Here is a 15,043-nt window from a genome sequence, read left to right as displayed (position 1 = left end):
TACTGTATTAATGGTGAATGTACATGTTTAATATGGAATGGGTTTTTCAAACCAATCAGATTGTTCCAAAGGCGAACGGACTTGTTGATGATTCTGTGACGTCAGCCTGTAGGACGCAGCCGTAGACGGGGTGACGAAGATGGTGCTTATAAAGGAATAGTGAGTCTGAAATCTTTCTATAAAATATCTTTTTAGCATATCTAGAAATTCATTTAAATCTGTGTGAGAGCCTGATACTGAAGAAGAGCATATATGTATCGTGTAGCACTGTCGTTTGTTGGATTTTGTTGCTGTATAGCCCGTAAAAAGCCATCGTTGACCAGGGTGGATCAGGACGTGGACAAGCGGACACCACACCGGTCTTTTTAGGCGTTGCTAGTACGAGCTAACACTAGCTATGAGTTGTAGTGGCACGGGGGATAATTAGCTTCTTAATATAAATGTATTACATAGATAAGATGCACTATGAAGAGACAAGTAATACGAATATTCTGTTAATTAACATGACTTTTATTCGAATATATCAACAAAATGAACTTGTTAGCCTGTTACCGGAGTGTTATATCGCTTAAGTGTCGTAATGCTCAGCTTTGGTGGCTGACAGATTAGTTCCTCGTCCGTCGGATTTACCGTTAATGCTAGGTAGCTAACTTAGCTGTAGTAGCCGGCTAGCTGCTAGCATGATTTCCTTTCTATAGACTTCATTGGTAAAGTACACGTCAATAATGAGCTTATTACAATGTTTTAGCCAGTCCCTCAGACAGTATCATTTAGAATTAACTCGTACCAGATAGCTGTAGTGGTCTTTAAAGTAGGTTGAGGTTGGGTTGAGGTTGTGAAACTACTTTGGTGACGCTAGCATTAGATTTAGCCCCTTAACTGGGCGGCTAACACTAACACGAGAGGAAAGCTCCCTCATTTTCATAATGAATTGATGAAATGCTGCTTGAAAATACATTAATTTTTATTGATTCGGAACTTAAATGTTTACGTATTTCTGTAGTCTCTACTTTTCCAGTAATGACCCCGAGCGATAACGGTAAATGTTATGAAGGGTCTTGCGTACATTAAGCTGGTATGTTAACTGGAATTGAAGCAGGAACAATTTTAACAACACTGGGTGCTTTTCTAACAACAGAAGGATGTAGCAAAGTTGTAAAAAGTAAAAGTAAAGTGAGTTTTTCTTATTTCTACACCGCTTATTCTACGTCATAACACATAAGTTTAGTCTGAAATGGAATACCTATCCATAGCCATGTAATAACATTTAAAACGATAATATCGATATAAAATGATATTAACAGAATTTGGTCAAATAAGGGTCAGATATTATAAAATGATAAAATTCTGTTAGAAGCCTGTTTAAATTTAAATCTCCCCATGTGCTGCTCTTATTTATTATTGATATAATTAGGACATCTAATTGTCTTGTGCTCATCACCCTCTTTAGGTATCTACTTGAGATGGAGCATAATTTTATTTAATATGACCTTAAATAGATGCCCTAGAATTATAAAAGACAGCTAATACCCTGTTTAAAACGTGGTTTTTAATTGTTCTAATGGTCATATATAATTTCCTTCAGTATTGTCTTGCTGTAGTAACAATGTATTAACTATATTGCTTGCAGTTTATCAATAAGAAAACAGACATTCCTTCTTATATTTTTAATAGTTAGTAATGTAATTTATAGCAGATATCCTTTTAAAATGAAGTGATCGTCCACAAAGGATGATCACTAATGATTAAAATAAAAAAAAATACAACTTGTGAAACATATAAAGCAATTTTCCCAACATCAGTCAAGGTTAGATTTGGTCCAGATATTTTACCTTTAAAGTTTATTTACCTTAGATTGTCAGTTCAGGCCCTTACTGCACCTAACTAAAAGTGAATTATTGTGTTCTGGCAGAGAAGCCTGGATTTGTCACATGATAATCTGTAGAGTTATCTTATCAGTTATCCATCTGTATAATTTTTATTGGCTACAACTTGAAACTTCTCTGTTTCCCTTCATGTGACAACACTCTGATAAGAAAACTGCTGCAATCACCATCTTTGAAAAGTTTTGTTCAATACCAGATGTTGATCTAACATCTTTTTTTGTCTGTTTATATGTTGTTCAGGGTTTTGTTTAAGCAGTTTTTAGTCTCCACTACCCAAGATATTTTTCAGCGTCAAATCCACTAAAATTATTTTGGTGATTACAAAGATCCCTTTACTAACCTACATGTAGTGTAAAATTCACCACTTGCATAATAATTTCAGGAAGCGTTTATCACAATTGTGAAACTCTCCTTTGGTTATGATTGACAGAGGAGCACACTAGCCCTGTAGGTGTAGCGAAATATCTCTCTGCTGTGTTTGATTAATTTAGGGTTGCAAACAACTCTGTAATTGTTTTATTCTTAAGGTTTTCTAAACTCTGAGACAGCCAATTGAAATGACTTATTTTAACAATAATCAACAGCCCACAGATTGATGACATTTATGTTCACAAAATCAGCAAGTAATTTCGATTGAGTTTTACTTTAAAGATGACTTCAACCATTTAATGATTATCAAAATGTTTTGTCATTACAGTAATCATCAGTCAACAGATTTTTAATTATTCTGTTATTCACAACAAAAAAAACAGAATTTCAAGCACAAATAAAACTTTTCAGTGGATTTATTAAAGGTCCTGTCAGTGTTATGTGTGCACACAGAGACCTTACAGTGGTTCTTACCTAAATGATAAGTCTGCTTCAGCTATGACTGGTCAGCCTTTTTATTACTGCTCATTTCTGTCTTGTATAACCCAACAGCCGTTTGACCGAGCTGCTGCCACCAATTGTGTTCCACATCACTGCATATTTATCACTCTAAAATCAGATGATTTGGGTGTAGAATCAATGTTTGAGCCTGCTAGCAATTTTCTGCCAATGGTCACATTAAAGTATGCATGTTGCTCTTCTATAAGGGTTTAACAATTGACACTAGGAAGAACAGGATGAATTAGTTAACAGTGAATAATCAATAACTGATTAATCATTAACACTTACTTGTACACTGGAGAAAACGGGATCCTTTCTGGTGTTGTTACAGTAGTTTATGGTCTTAGCATACAGCAGGCTGAACCTGTGTTCGTCATCGTTCCCTTGTGTTTCTTACAGAGGAAGAATCCTGAAGAATAGTGCTTCACAGATGCATTTTATTTAAGATGTTCATGGAATATTAACATCTCAGCAGTGACATGATCAGTTGTGGATGCCTTTGTGATGACGTGCAGAGCTAACATGCTTATATCTTGGTTGTAAAACCGATACACACTAGTACAAGCCAAAAGCCTGTGTGTGACGTTTTGACTCTGCCTTTGTTTTTTCAGTTGTACTTTGTTCCTGCAGCGAGATCACTTTAGTGCCAAAAAAATGTGGTCTAGATGGGGCTTTGGAAACTAGATTTTATTGACAGGTTATGACACGTTTCATAAGAACTCCTTTATATCGTGTCAATGCAGTTGGGTTTTGACGAAAATAACAGTTGTCTAAGCTGGGGATGCAGCTGTTTTGATGGTTGCAATTCTGGGCTGTTTTAATTGATTATCAGCTGATTTTCACTGTTATTAGATTTGAGGATGTCGGGATTTTTTTGTCTGATAAAAGTCCAAAATGAAAAAGGTATGCAGTTTAGAAACACATAAAAACGTGGTACCCTATGCACTGTGTGTCTGATTGTTGATTTCTTCATTTTATAACGAAGCAGTGATATCCACACTTAGGTGGTACATTATCAGGTCCTGCTATTTGCAAGCTGCTTTGGGGTGGAACTGTGGAACTGTATTTTCACTTTATAAAAGTTATGTACAGTGATATATACGTAATTATTTTTTGTTCAAAGGTTGGAGGCATAAATGATTGTTTCTCAGTTTCTATGATGAATTGAGAAGTGACGTCACTCTTTATGCTATGTCCAATAAAAAAAATATTTCAGAAAATTTAGGAATGCATGTGGTGCTTGATGTTTATATTTTTTAAAAATGCATCATTTGAAGTCTGACAAATATTGTAAATAAGATTTGAGTATAAAGGATGGTTTGATGAGGTTTGTATTTGAGGAGCAGTTCTTGTCCATCTTTTGCTTTTGGGAAGTATGCAGCATGTAGCTGAACCAACTTTGTCCTCAACTCAGGTTACTGTCACTCAACCTGTCTCCTCTGCCTCGCTCTGTGTGTGTGTGTGTGTGTGTGTGTGTGTGTGTGTGTGTGTGTGTGTGTGTGTGTGTGTGTGTGTGTGTGTGTGTGTGTGTGTGTGTGTGTGTGTGTGTGTGTTTTATGTTTGTGTACGTGCGTGCGTGCACTCAACCTGTCTCCTCTGCCTCGCTCTGTGTGTGTGTGTGTGTGTGTGTGTGTGTGTGTGTGTGTTTTATGTTTGTGTACGTGCGTGCGTGTGTGTGTGTGTGTGTGTTGCGTGCGTGAAGCATGGATAAGCCACGCCCTTAGTAGAGCGGAACACAAGAGAGTTCTGTCATTGATCCGGACAGTGGAAAACATTTTAGATGGTCATGCTCTACTAAAATTAACATGCATGAATTATGTAAATTGTTTAAATAAAATGTATCGTTCCTGTCTTTTGCATGTCACACTGTGGGGTTGGGGGCCCCTCCAAAGGCAGAGTAGAGCAAAAATGACTTGTGATACTTTGGAAAACTTTTTTGGTCTTGCTGAAAACACAAGGTCTGCTGTCTTGAATTATGGTTGCTTTATAATGGACTACAGCCAAGTTCTCTCGATGACATAGTTTTGGTACTACGCAGATTTGGGGAGACAGATTTTCCACTTTTAGCACAGATTCACTTCAGTTTGTGCCTCGAAGAATGTCAGAGTAAAGCTTATTCACAACTTCTCTATCTTATTCACTGAGTGCCAATCATGCAGTCAAAGTCTGTGACTAATTTCAGTATTTAAAAAAAGTCTGTGTTTCATTTGGTTTTTCTCTCTCCATTTCCTTCCCCGCCTCCCTTGTTCCTCTCTCTCAGTCGTGTAGTGTTGCCAGTTTCAGTGGAAGAGGTGAGTACCTTCGCCTCCATAATCTTTTTGATATTACACAAAAATGTATGTATGATCAGACGTTCTTTGATTGCAGTCAACAGATTTCTGTAATAGCCATTCTAGATTTATCCTGCAGACAGAATTCATCCGTCTCTGGCACGTAAGAGAGATAGCCTTGCTTGACGGTCCTGGTCTGCTATGGTCTTCATACTGGTATTTAAACAGAGAACTAGACTGAGATTTCAGCACTGCGTGTAAAACTGCAGTTTCTGTCATCTTTATAGAAATCAGATTTTTGTTTTCATTTCATACAATTGAAATCTACCATTTAAAAATAATTCAAGTGAGCTCAGACCCTAATATGATTTGCAGTGACATCATAAATTGGCCCTATTTCAGAGCCATCTCTTGTTAGAAGGGAGAAAATTTGTGTTTTCTCATGAGCAATTAGTTTTCATGAGAAAAATAGTTGTTTTTGGTAGAAGATAGTCATTTCTTAGTCACAACAGCAGTTCAGTTCAATTCTGTTAATACAAATGGAAATGTACTTACCTGAGAAACAGACAAAGAATTACATCAACAGACAGAAGAGTAACAAAAAGAATGCTGTGGGTTTTTTATGGAGCATTTAGAGGTTGTGAGTGCTACCTCACCCTTCAGGGATGTGCTCAGTTTTTGTTTAATAATCCCGGGGGTTGTTCCTGTAGTTGAAGACTGTGTGTTCATCTATCTTCTTCCTTTTTTCCCCCAGTATCAAGTAGGGCAGCTGTACTCTGTGGCTGAGGCCAGCAAAAATGAGACAGGAGGAGGAGAAGGCATCGAGGTGCTGAAGAATGAACCTTATGAGAAGGATGGAGAGAAGGGACAGTACACACATAAAATATACCATCTAAAGAGGCAAGTCTGACAAACTGCTTTTACTAAATCTAATGTGTCTGACCTTATTTCAAGGATTCATTAGATCAACTTGAAATTATTTTGCTTCACTGGTGGCTGAAGAAATATTATTTGTCAACCTTAACTAACTCCACCTGCAGCCTCAGTTTACCAATGACTGTTACTGAGGCAAGTTTTTGTGAAAGCCATAAATACCAGTTTCTCCCAGCAACACGTAATCTCAGTAAGTAATACTAGGGCTGAACAATTATTGGAAATATTAGAGAACAATACAGCTAGCAAGTGTCACAACATTCCATCTAAAAAAAAAAAAGCATTGTGATGCATTAACATGTAATTAAACTGGTAGCATGACTACATTGTGCTGTACCGTGCTGGTTGTTAAACTATAATAATGTTTGCATAGTGACTCCATACATTTTTTTGTCAACGATGGCAATCGTCTCATCTACAGCACCTAAAAACAATTTGGAGTTAAATTACTTCCTCTTTTTTCCTCATGTGGGGTATAATCAAGAGACTCTGCTCTGTTCGGACACCTGGACCAATCAGGTGTTATAAAGCTAATGAATAAGACAACAGCCACATATTTTGAACAGTGCCCAAGTCTGAAACTACCTAAAATCGTGAAAGTCTTTTTTTTTCCTGTTAAGTGTTAGCAGATGATACTGAATCCGGTTTGCTTACAACAAAAATATAACAGTCCCTGCAATTTCTGTGAGACACGCAGGTGGGATTGTTATTTTTAGGACAGGTTGACATCTTAGGGGTGTTCAGAAGCTTTACCTCACAGTGCTTACACCATTCCTACAGGATGTTCTAGTTTCATGAAGGCAGACACATTATACTGAGAAAACAGGCATAATTTTTACAAATTACTCCTCAAACAAACACCAGAATCTCAGCTGCATCATGTTTGTTTGGAGCACAATGGTGTCTAGAGACAAAGGGTCATCCCATTTCTGGTCACATGTATCCTTTGTTTATTGTGTGTCTGGTTCATTGATACCAGCCAATCCTTGACTTCCCTGTCCATATCTGGGTTTTACTTCTCCTTTTCTACATCCCAAAGCTCTTCTGTAAATATTCGTTTGGGGTTTTTTTTTGTTTTGGCCATCCATCAATAACGGTAATTCTGCTTTTAAGTGGTTGTATAATTGAATCCGGTGGTTTTAGTTCAGATATTTGTGCTACGTCTTTGTGATTTACCTATCCAGCCTGTTTTTCATTGGGTTCAGGAAAGTAGCAGCTTTTCATGTATAAATATTAGCAATTATAAAATTAAACTAATGCTTCTAGTGAAAAGAAGGGTTGTTTATTTAGTTCTGTAGCTGTATTTGTTGCAGGACCACAGATTCTCTAGATTTGACACAGGTTTTTGATAGTACTAATTTCAAACAACATTTGAATGCAAGGTAAACGCATGAGAAAAATTAGTTTTTGAAATTTAAGGATCTGACAGTATCATGTTTTTTATTTGCTTCATTGTAAAACAGTCTTGAACCTCAATTTACATGAGTACATATTGCAAATTGTCCTTGTGTATACTAACCCTGTGAAAAGTACACAAATGGTGAGACTTTGATTAAACATTCAAAAATTGTTAATCTCAGGCCAAACTTCCAGAAATCACAAGAAAAAACTTGATGAAAATTCTTTTTGAGGTACTGTGACTTGAATTTAACATAAATTTAATCAAAAATCCTTGACAGATTGGAAAAGGTCTTAAATGGCTCTGTGCCACCAGGAAAATGGAAACAATATGTTAGAATCCAACTCTGATATAAGCTTTTTACTCATCCAGTATGGAGCTAAATCTTATAATTTAGCCAAAATGGCTTTTTCTGCTTCTGAACTGTGTGTGTTTAATTTCATGAAGAGGAACTTGTTTTTCTGTCACTGCAGTAAAGTCCCAGGGTTTGTGAAGATCATTGCACCAGAAGGAGCGCTAGTTTTTCATGAAAAGGCTTGGAACGCCTACCCATACTGTCGCACTAGTAAGTTTACACTGATGAACGAGTCCCATCAATCCTGCTGTGTTTCCCCAACGGTGTGTTTACACGACAAGATAAACATGAGTCATTGTTGCATCTATTTAAATGGATTTTATAAATGCAGTTTGAAACTTTTTTCAAAAACACTGATGCTGGTTTTTCTTTTTCTCTTTCCTCCTCCCGCTGCAGTCGTGACGGTGAGTCATCAAATTTTTTTTACATTTTTCAAGGCTTCATCATTGAAGAGAAATGTTTTTTTATGATGTATTGAGTCTTGGTGATGTAGAAACCAAAGTTGTCAGAGGACCACAAAACTCCAATATAACTGTTTCAACACAACCACAGATACACAAGACAGTAGATTTATTTATTTTTGCTTAATCTGCATACAGTGCAGGAAGACACAGTAGTTTGTGTGTATTTTTACCGCAGGGAAGCAATAAATGAAACAATAATAATAATCGTTGAACTTACAGTAATTACAACAACTGTTTGGCCTTTTTGGATATTGACTTTAATTTTTTATGTCGGGGGACAGGAAAAGGTTCATTTCTTCCTTAAACAGTTGATGGATTGGTTAGGTTGTAAAATCCAAAGAATTTATAAATAGCACATAAAACATTTAATTAATTATTAACAGCATGAAAATCTAGACTACACTGAGAGCCAAAAAGCCCTGATCACTGAGTGGCCCATTGTCTCATTGTTAATTCAGTCTAGATGATTAGTGACAGGGTTTAGCTGTAGGATTGAAATACATCCACGGAATCCTTGTTGGTGCATGCTAGCGGAGATTATCTTTCCGTCTCTCGATCAAGTTGTTTTCAATTGTCAGTATTGGTTTACAATCAGGTTTGATTAAATTATCTCTGTGTTTCTACTGCTTTTCAGAATGAGTATATGAAGGACGATTTTATGATAAAGATCGAGACGTGGCACAAACCTGATATGGGAACAGTAGAAAATGTGAGTAAACACTTGATTCTACACTTCCTATAATGTAGCATGAGAGCAAATACACACACAGTTTGTAAAGCAGGCCTTCTATAATGAATTTATCTCCGAACCTGAGCAAGAAATAATCCTGATGACGTTGCTATGACATCAGAAGGGTTATAATCCTTGGCTTACTTTTGAGTAGTTTACAACTTATTTTCCCTCGTGGTTTGACTGGTTTAGCTTCACATGCAAGAAAATAGGCTCCAGCTTCCAAATCCACTTGTGTGGTTTTGAATTTAAATCTTATTGAATTTCATTTAAGTCATTTGAATAAAAGTCAAATTGTTCCCTGAGTCCTGAGCTGAGGTTTATGTGCTCCTCTTTGTCCTTTGTTACAGGTTCATGATCTGGATGAGCAGACGTGGAGCAGTGTGGAGGTTGTTCCCATAGACATTGCAAATAAAGACGAGGTGACCCCAGGGGTGAGTTGAACTACGCCTGTACAGAACAGGAACATAATAATATCTGAGGGCTGTGCAGGGGTTTGAGTTAGTCAACTGTTCCAGAGATCAGGAGCACCCGCCACAAAGACCTCAGTGTTCTAACCGGGGTACAAAGGTGCACGAAATCCATTCAGCAAGAAGGATTGAGTCCATTCAAAACCTTGAAAATAAGCAGGATAATCTTAAAATCAATGATGAAATGACCAGGAAGCCAAACGAGGTGCATTCTAATACTTGGAGCACGGAGGCAAAACTGATGGTTTCAGCTGTGTAAATTGCATCTAAGGAGTCTCAGGGGTTCTTAGAAAGGTTTTGTGGACTAAAACACGGCTCTCCAGCGGCAGTGGAGCAGATAGTTGAGTCAAGTGTCGTATGCAGGATGAGACAGATATCTAAAGCCAATATCTTCGAGAATTAGCGAAAAAAATAATTGATATTTTTGATTTTGTGTTGAACTGTCCTTTTGATAACCCACCCTGTAATGGGTTATTAGGTCCTTAGCAACACCTGATAAAAGTTGAGTAGATTTGGATGTGATAAATGTGGTGCTGATGCTCCAATAAATTAAACTTCAATAGTCTTTAAAACGATTTATTGGTCCATTGTGGTCACGTCGGTGTCAGTAATACCTGAGCTATTATGCAGCTTGAGGTTTGACATCTTAAAGTAGGATTAAACCAGTTGGGTGGGTCAAAGCATTTATTCTATGGACTCTACTATAATGACTTAAGTGGATCAGTGCAGAGGCCGAGGTTTAATCTGAATGTCCATCTGTTCCAAGTATTCTCCACTCTTCCCTTCTAGATTAAAACAACACAGTGAGCCTGGAGCTGGGGATGTTGGGGGTTGTGGTTGCTGATTCTTTTCTGTCCCAGTATAGGAGTCTGAACGCTGACTGGGAGGGTGAACTGGTGACTAACAGCTTTGGTATGAATGAGTCAGGACCGGCCAGTATAGCTTGTCATTTGTGAGCTATGGATGGATAGAATTGATCCAGTCACGCGTACATCAGAAAAACAACCATGTTATTAATCGATTTGTTTATGGTTTGTTTATTATCTCATGATGTTTGTCACAAAGCCCATTGCTGTGGGAATTTCAGCCACATTGTGACATACAGGATTTGTAAACATTAGTCCTGGATCCATTTGGATGTCTTGCCAAAACATTTAACTGAAATGAATCAAAAGTGTTAGAGTTAGGGCTTGAGTTAGGGTTAGTGAGTTATCTTGTTTATACTCACACAGACAAACAAATTGAACATATAATGTATTAATAAATATAAATGTATTTTTGTTATGCTTTTGGTAACCATCACTACTCATGATCAGTAACAGGAGCTTTGATTTGATGGTCTTTGTTTTCTTTCAGGACTATAAGTCAGAAGAAGATCCTTGTCTTTTCCACTCTGAAAAGACTGACAGAGGACCGCTAAGCCCTGATTGGAAGGTATGTGTCATAGCAACGGGAAGCACGGCTACAGTAACTGTTTAACGACTGTGTCGTCTGTCACATCTGTGATGAGTGAATATAATGTTTTATACTTCACAGGAGGAGATGAGTAGAGATTGTCCTCGCATGTGTGCGTACAAGCTAGTCACTGTCAAGTTCAGGTGGTGGGGTCTGCAGACCAAAGTGGAAAACTTCATCCACAAGGTAACATGTCCCTTAACTCATAGTACATATGGTTTCAGCTTTGTACAGCAGAGGGAGACATTTCAGTGTTTCAAAATAAAGGCAGTAAAACTGGCCGTCGAAGAGTAAATCAAGCGAAGTTTGTTAAAAATCAAACCCACAACTGTGTGTATTGTGCATCTACGAGCCTTCCTATCACTGTCATTGTTTTGCTGGTGGAGAGAACTGATTTGAGGACTGAAGACAAGTTTCAAGACCTGTCTCAATCATAAACTACATTTGGATCATATGTTTTATTTCCTTCCACAGCAAGAAAAGCGTATTTTCACCAACTTCCACCGCCAGCTGTTCTGCTGGATTGACAGATGGGTTGGTTTGACTATGGAGGACATCAGGCGGATGGAAGAAGAGACCCAAAAAGAGCTTGAGGAGGTGAATAACTTCAACCTAAACTTTTTAGAGTCATCAAACTGAATTATACAGTCTATGACTCCAGATGATCTTAACACCAAGGATCTCGGACTTGACATGGATTTCTGTGCGTAAATGTTTTGACCAAACTGCTGGAAATGAAACAAGATATTTAATCTCCTTGACTTTACTCCTTAATGTCACATTAGATGCGTCAGAAGGGCGATGTGCGAGGGACCTCGGCGAAAGATGAGTAGCGACCTGTCGCTGTAGGTCAAACTCTAGAGACAGGCTGAGTAAGTCTGAACAAAAAGAGGTGGTGGCGCTGCATGGATCATTCTCCTCCTTCATCTTGTTCTGCTGTCCGGCTAATACACCTGTTGGTTTTTCCAACCTTTGATATTTTTTTCCCTCTGTGTTGTGTTATCATTATAATATTTCCATCTCACGGCTCCTTTTTCTGAATGTGCTTTAACTTACAGTTTGTGTTAAAGCCTACAACTTAATAATAACAGCCAATAATGTAATACATTTGCCATTAACATAATCATTTATTACTAACCCTAACCCCTAATTATTATGCTATTTGCCAAAAGTTAATACATTTATGGTTCAGGACTTTTATTACGTTGTTGATCCATTACATTTCAAAAACAGGCAAATTAACATTTCAAAAGCAGGCTGTTAATCATTATCAGCTATTGTTACATTACGGGTTTCTTCAGGGCAGGATAAATGCTGATGTCAGTACGATGTATTATAATTTCACATTATCGTACATCCGAAGCTGATGCCATCAACTTTTTGAAGCCAAATGTACCTTCATGGCATGATGGCCGTCAGCATTTGTTGGCTCAGTAGAGATCTATAGTAGTGTATCATCTGCATTGAGAGGAAAATTAGCATTATGTTTGACTGATGGGGTCACATAACCATGTTAGCGAAGCCATATTCTGTTTGCTTGAGTAATTTTCCTTCTGCCTACTGTTCATCAACACACATTTCTCATCTTCTTTTTTTCAGGTCAATCTTTTATCTCAGCTTTCATTTCATTTTCCTCTTGACATTCTGCAATCATGGGCTAACCTCGCAGATGCTTTCGCCGCATGTGTCATAGAGATGAAAAATCAACATCTCTGCAGTCTTGAGGAGCAAACTGACCAAAAAATTTCTCTTCTCTCTCCAGCTGCGTAGTAAAGGTCCGATTCGAGGCACCAGTGCTGCTCATGAGCAATGAGGCAAATCACCCAAACCCTGTCATGATGATGTCATCGGAGACACGTCCACCACGGCGATGAGGAAGTGGCCCTGATGTCGCCTCTTATCTCTCTGTCTCACATGATTCATTGGGGGGGTTTGACACGATTGGTTAACAGTACTGTACAGATCCTACCCCAATCACAAGCCTCCTGTTCACACGAAACATTTTGCAAACACAAAAAAAAGAAGGAAAAAAAACTCTTTGCACAGAACGTAACTTGCCTGATGTGTAATTGTTAGTTGATTATGACAATGGGCTTTGTTTTTATTCAGGTGTGTAAACCGTGACTCAGAAAGTCAAGCCTTTTAAATGAATTAGAATGTTTTTAGTACACAGCTTCATACTGAAATTGGTATAAGATTACTAGCAGGTATTGGACCATTTATCCCCCATTTTCCACTGTATTATAATCTATTTTATTCCTCGTCGCTCCCCTCAGTATTCTCTATACTCTTGCCCTGATAAAGCTTGTCTGGACCTCCTTCCCTTTGTCTCACTGTCTCCTCTGTCTGGCAGTTGTTTAGGATGTGTGTTTTTTTTAATGTAGCTCTAAATTTGAAGCTAATTCACGACTTGTTCTGAGCAAATCTAATGCTCCTGCATGATAGCTCTCCCTTCGCTGTTGTTTTCGCCACTCATTGTCACCAACAGCAGGCGTCCTCCCCCTTCCGTCACAAGTGCATGTGGACAACAGCAACTCGTCACTGAAGTGTCATTGCATGTGGCTGCAGTGCAGCTTAGCTCAAGTGGACTGTTAGCGAAGAGGGTCTGTACAATCCACCTGTGGGCATTTTGTGTGCTTGTGTGTGTCATCAGCTGCCTTCGCTCTTAAAGGACCGGCACTCTGCGGACTGAGATGATAACATTCAGCTTGATGTCATGGAGGCCGGTTGAACTCGCCTCACACTGTCGCTGCATGTCTTCTCCTTTGCTAGGGCTTCATCTGAAGGGCCTTCACTGAAACTTTTTATTTAAGTGAGGTAGTCTTTTTATACCTTTCTCAAACTACTGTTTCCTCCGTCAAGTGACAACAAATGGATCGAGGCAGATGTGAAGTGTTTGTTCCGAGCAGTCTGGTTGTACAGTTTTTGTTTTCTTCATGTATAGTGATTTTTCAAAAGCTTTTCATCTTCCTGAACTGCAGGAAAGTATGACCGAACGTTTCTTGACCGTTTCTAGTGTGCTTCAACACATTTTTTGTGTATTAATGCTTCGCTGATCTTGAAAGAAGCAGCATCTATCTGCTGCTTTTTTCTGAATCAACACTTTTATGGCTGCATTGACTCCAGTCTATCACAACAAGAGTGCTCTATCTTCATTTTGAGCGTATTGTAGATCCCAGTGGGCTCTAGTAAAATAAAAAGAGTAGAGTAGAAATACAGTTCTACAACAATGGTTGGATTTAAGTGGATCATATATGATCGTGATATTTTCATTGTAACCAATCTGTATATTTCAAAGAGCGTTATAAGTGTACTTTATGATAGAAATTGACTGATTGTAGATACAAACTCTTACTTGAATGGGATATTCACAGCTACAAAGCACTGTCAGGTCTACCATTCAAGACTGTAGTGATAAAATTAACTTTAAAGTAAGATGTACTGTTTTCAGAGCAGCTCTGAAGAAAACTGTCCACATTTTGTCAATCATTTACCTCATCCATGCTTCTGAATGCACAGCTAGGAGATTTGAAGAATGCTTCACACCTGTACAAGCACGGCATGGAGCCAGCCTTGATTTATTAAATCAACTCCAGATTGGGATCTGCATGCGCAACACTTTTTTTGTCCTCTACATTTTTCTTTCTTCTGTCTCGTTTGATCAGGATTTAAGTGCTTTTGAGAAGCTCTTGAACTGCATCAGACAAGAAGGAAAATCCTTCAAAGGGGTGGCTTCTCCTCAACATCAAACTCTCAGCTCGACCTCAGATGAGCAATGAGGAGTGAAAGGCCTGACTGCGTGTGATGATGACGTGGGGCCATCTTTTAGACAAATAGGCTGTGTGATGTATGTTTTTCTAGCATTGGTGATGCCAGCCAGGGTATGACTGTGAGGGGAGGGATAGATGCTTAGGGAACAGATGGAGTCCAAAATACTGTTTTCTTTATTGTAATCATATATAAGAACTTGCAAAATCTACTGTGTTATTTTCTCTTGTGTTTTCTTTTGTTTTTGAAAGACAGATTCACAATGTATTCAATTTTCTCTTTTCTGATAAGGCAAAATTCAGGGGAATTGGTAGTGAATGTAATACAATTAGTTCCTTTTTTTTTTCTTTTTCACAGCTTGAAAGCTGTGACTAAAGGTCTAGACAATGAACCATAACAGAATATCTAATAAATTTGAACAAATAAGAGAATCCGAGTTTTGT

At 38.1% G+C, this 15,043-nt stretch overlaps 1 protein-coding gene across 1 annotated transcript; it reads left to right on the top strand.

The window, feature by feature from the left end:
• Positions 1-116: 116 nt before the first annotated feature.
• On the top strand, positions 117-15,031 carry pitpnb (phosphatidylinositol transfer protein, beta). The gene is made up of 12 exons (XM_068335016.1): positions 117-159; positions 5,017-5,047; positions 5,781-5,926; positions 7,832-7,923; positions 8,110-8,117; positions 8,812-8,886; positions 9,258-9,341; positions 10,734-10,811; positions 10,914-11,018; positions 11,307-11,429; positions 11,618-11,704; positions 12,595-15,031. The coding sequence occupies exons 1-11, from the start codon at positions 140-142 to the stop codon at positions 11,663-11,665; spliced, it is 810 nt and encodes a 269-aa protein (XP_068191117.1). The 5' UTR covers positions 117-139; the 3' UTR covers positions 11,666-11,704; positions 12,595-15,031.
• The last annotated feature ends 12 nt before the right edge of the window (positions 15,032-15,043 follow it).

The sequence above is a fragment of the Antennarius striatus genome, chromosome 15 (assembly GCF_040054535.1).
Source record: "Antennarius striatus isolate MH-2024 chromosome 15, ASM4005453v1, whole genome shotgun sequence".
Classification (NCBI taxonomy): domain Eukaryota; kingdom Metazoa; phylum Chordata; class Actinopteri; order Lophiiformes; family Antennariidae; genus Antennarius; species Antennarius striatus.
The sequence above is the reverse complement of the archived record's forward strand: the minus strand, read 5'-3'. Positions and strand labels throughout refer to the sequence as shown.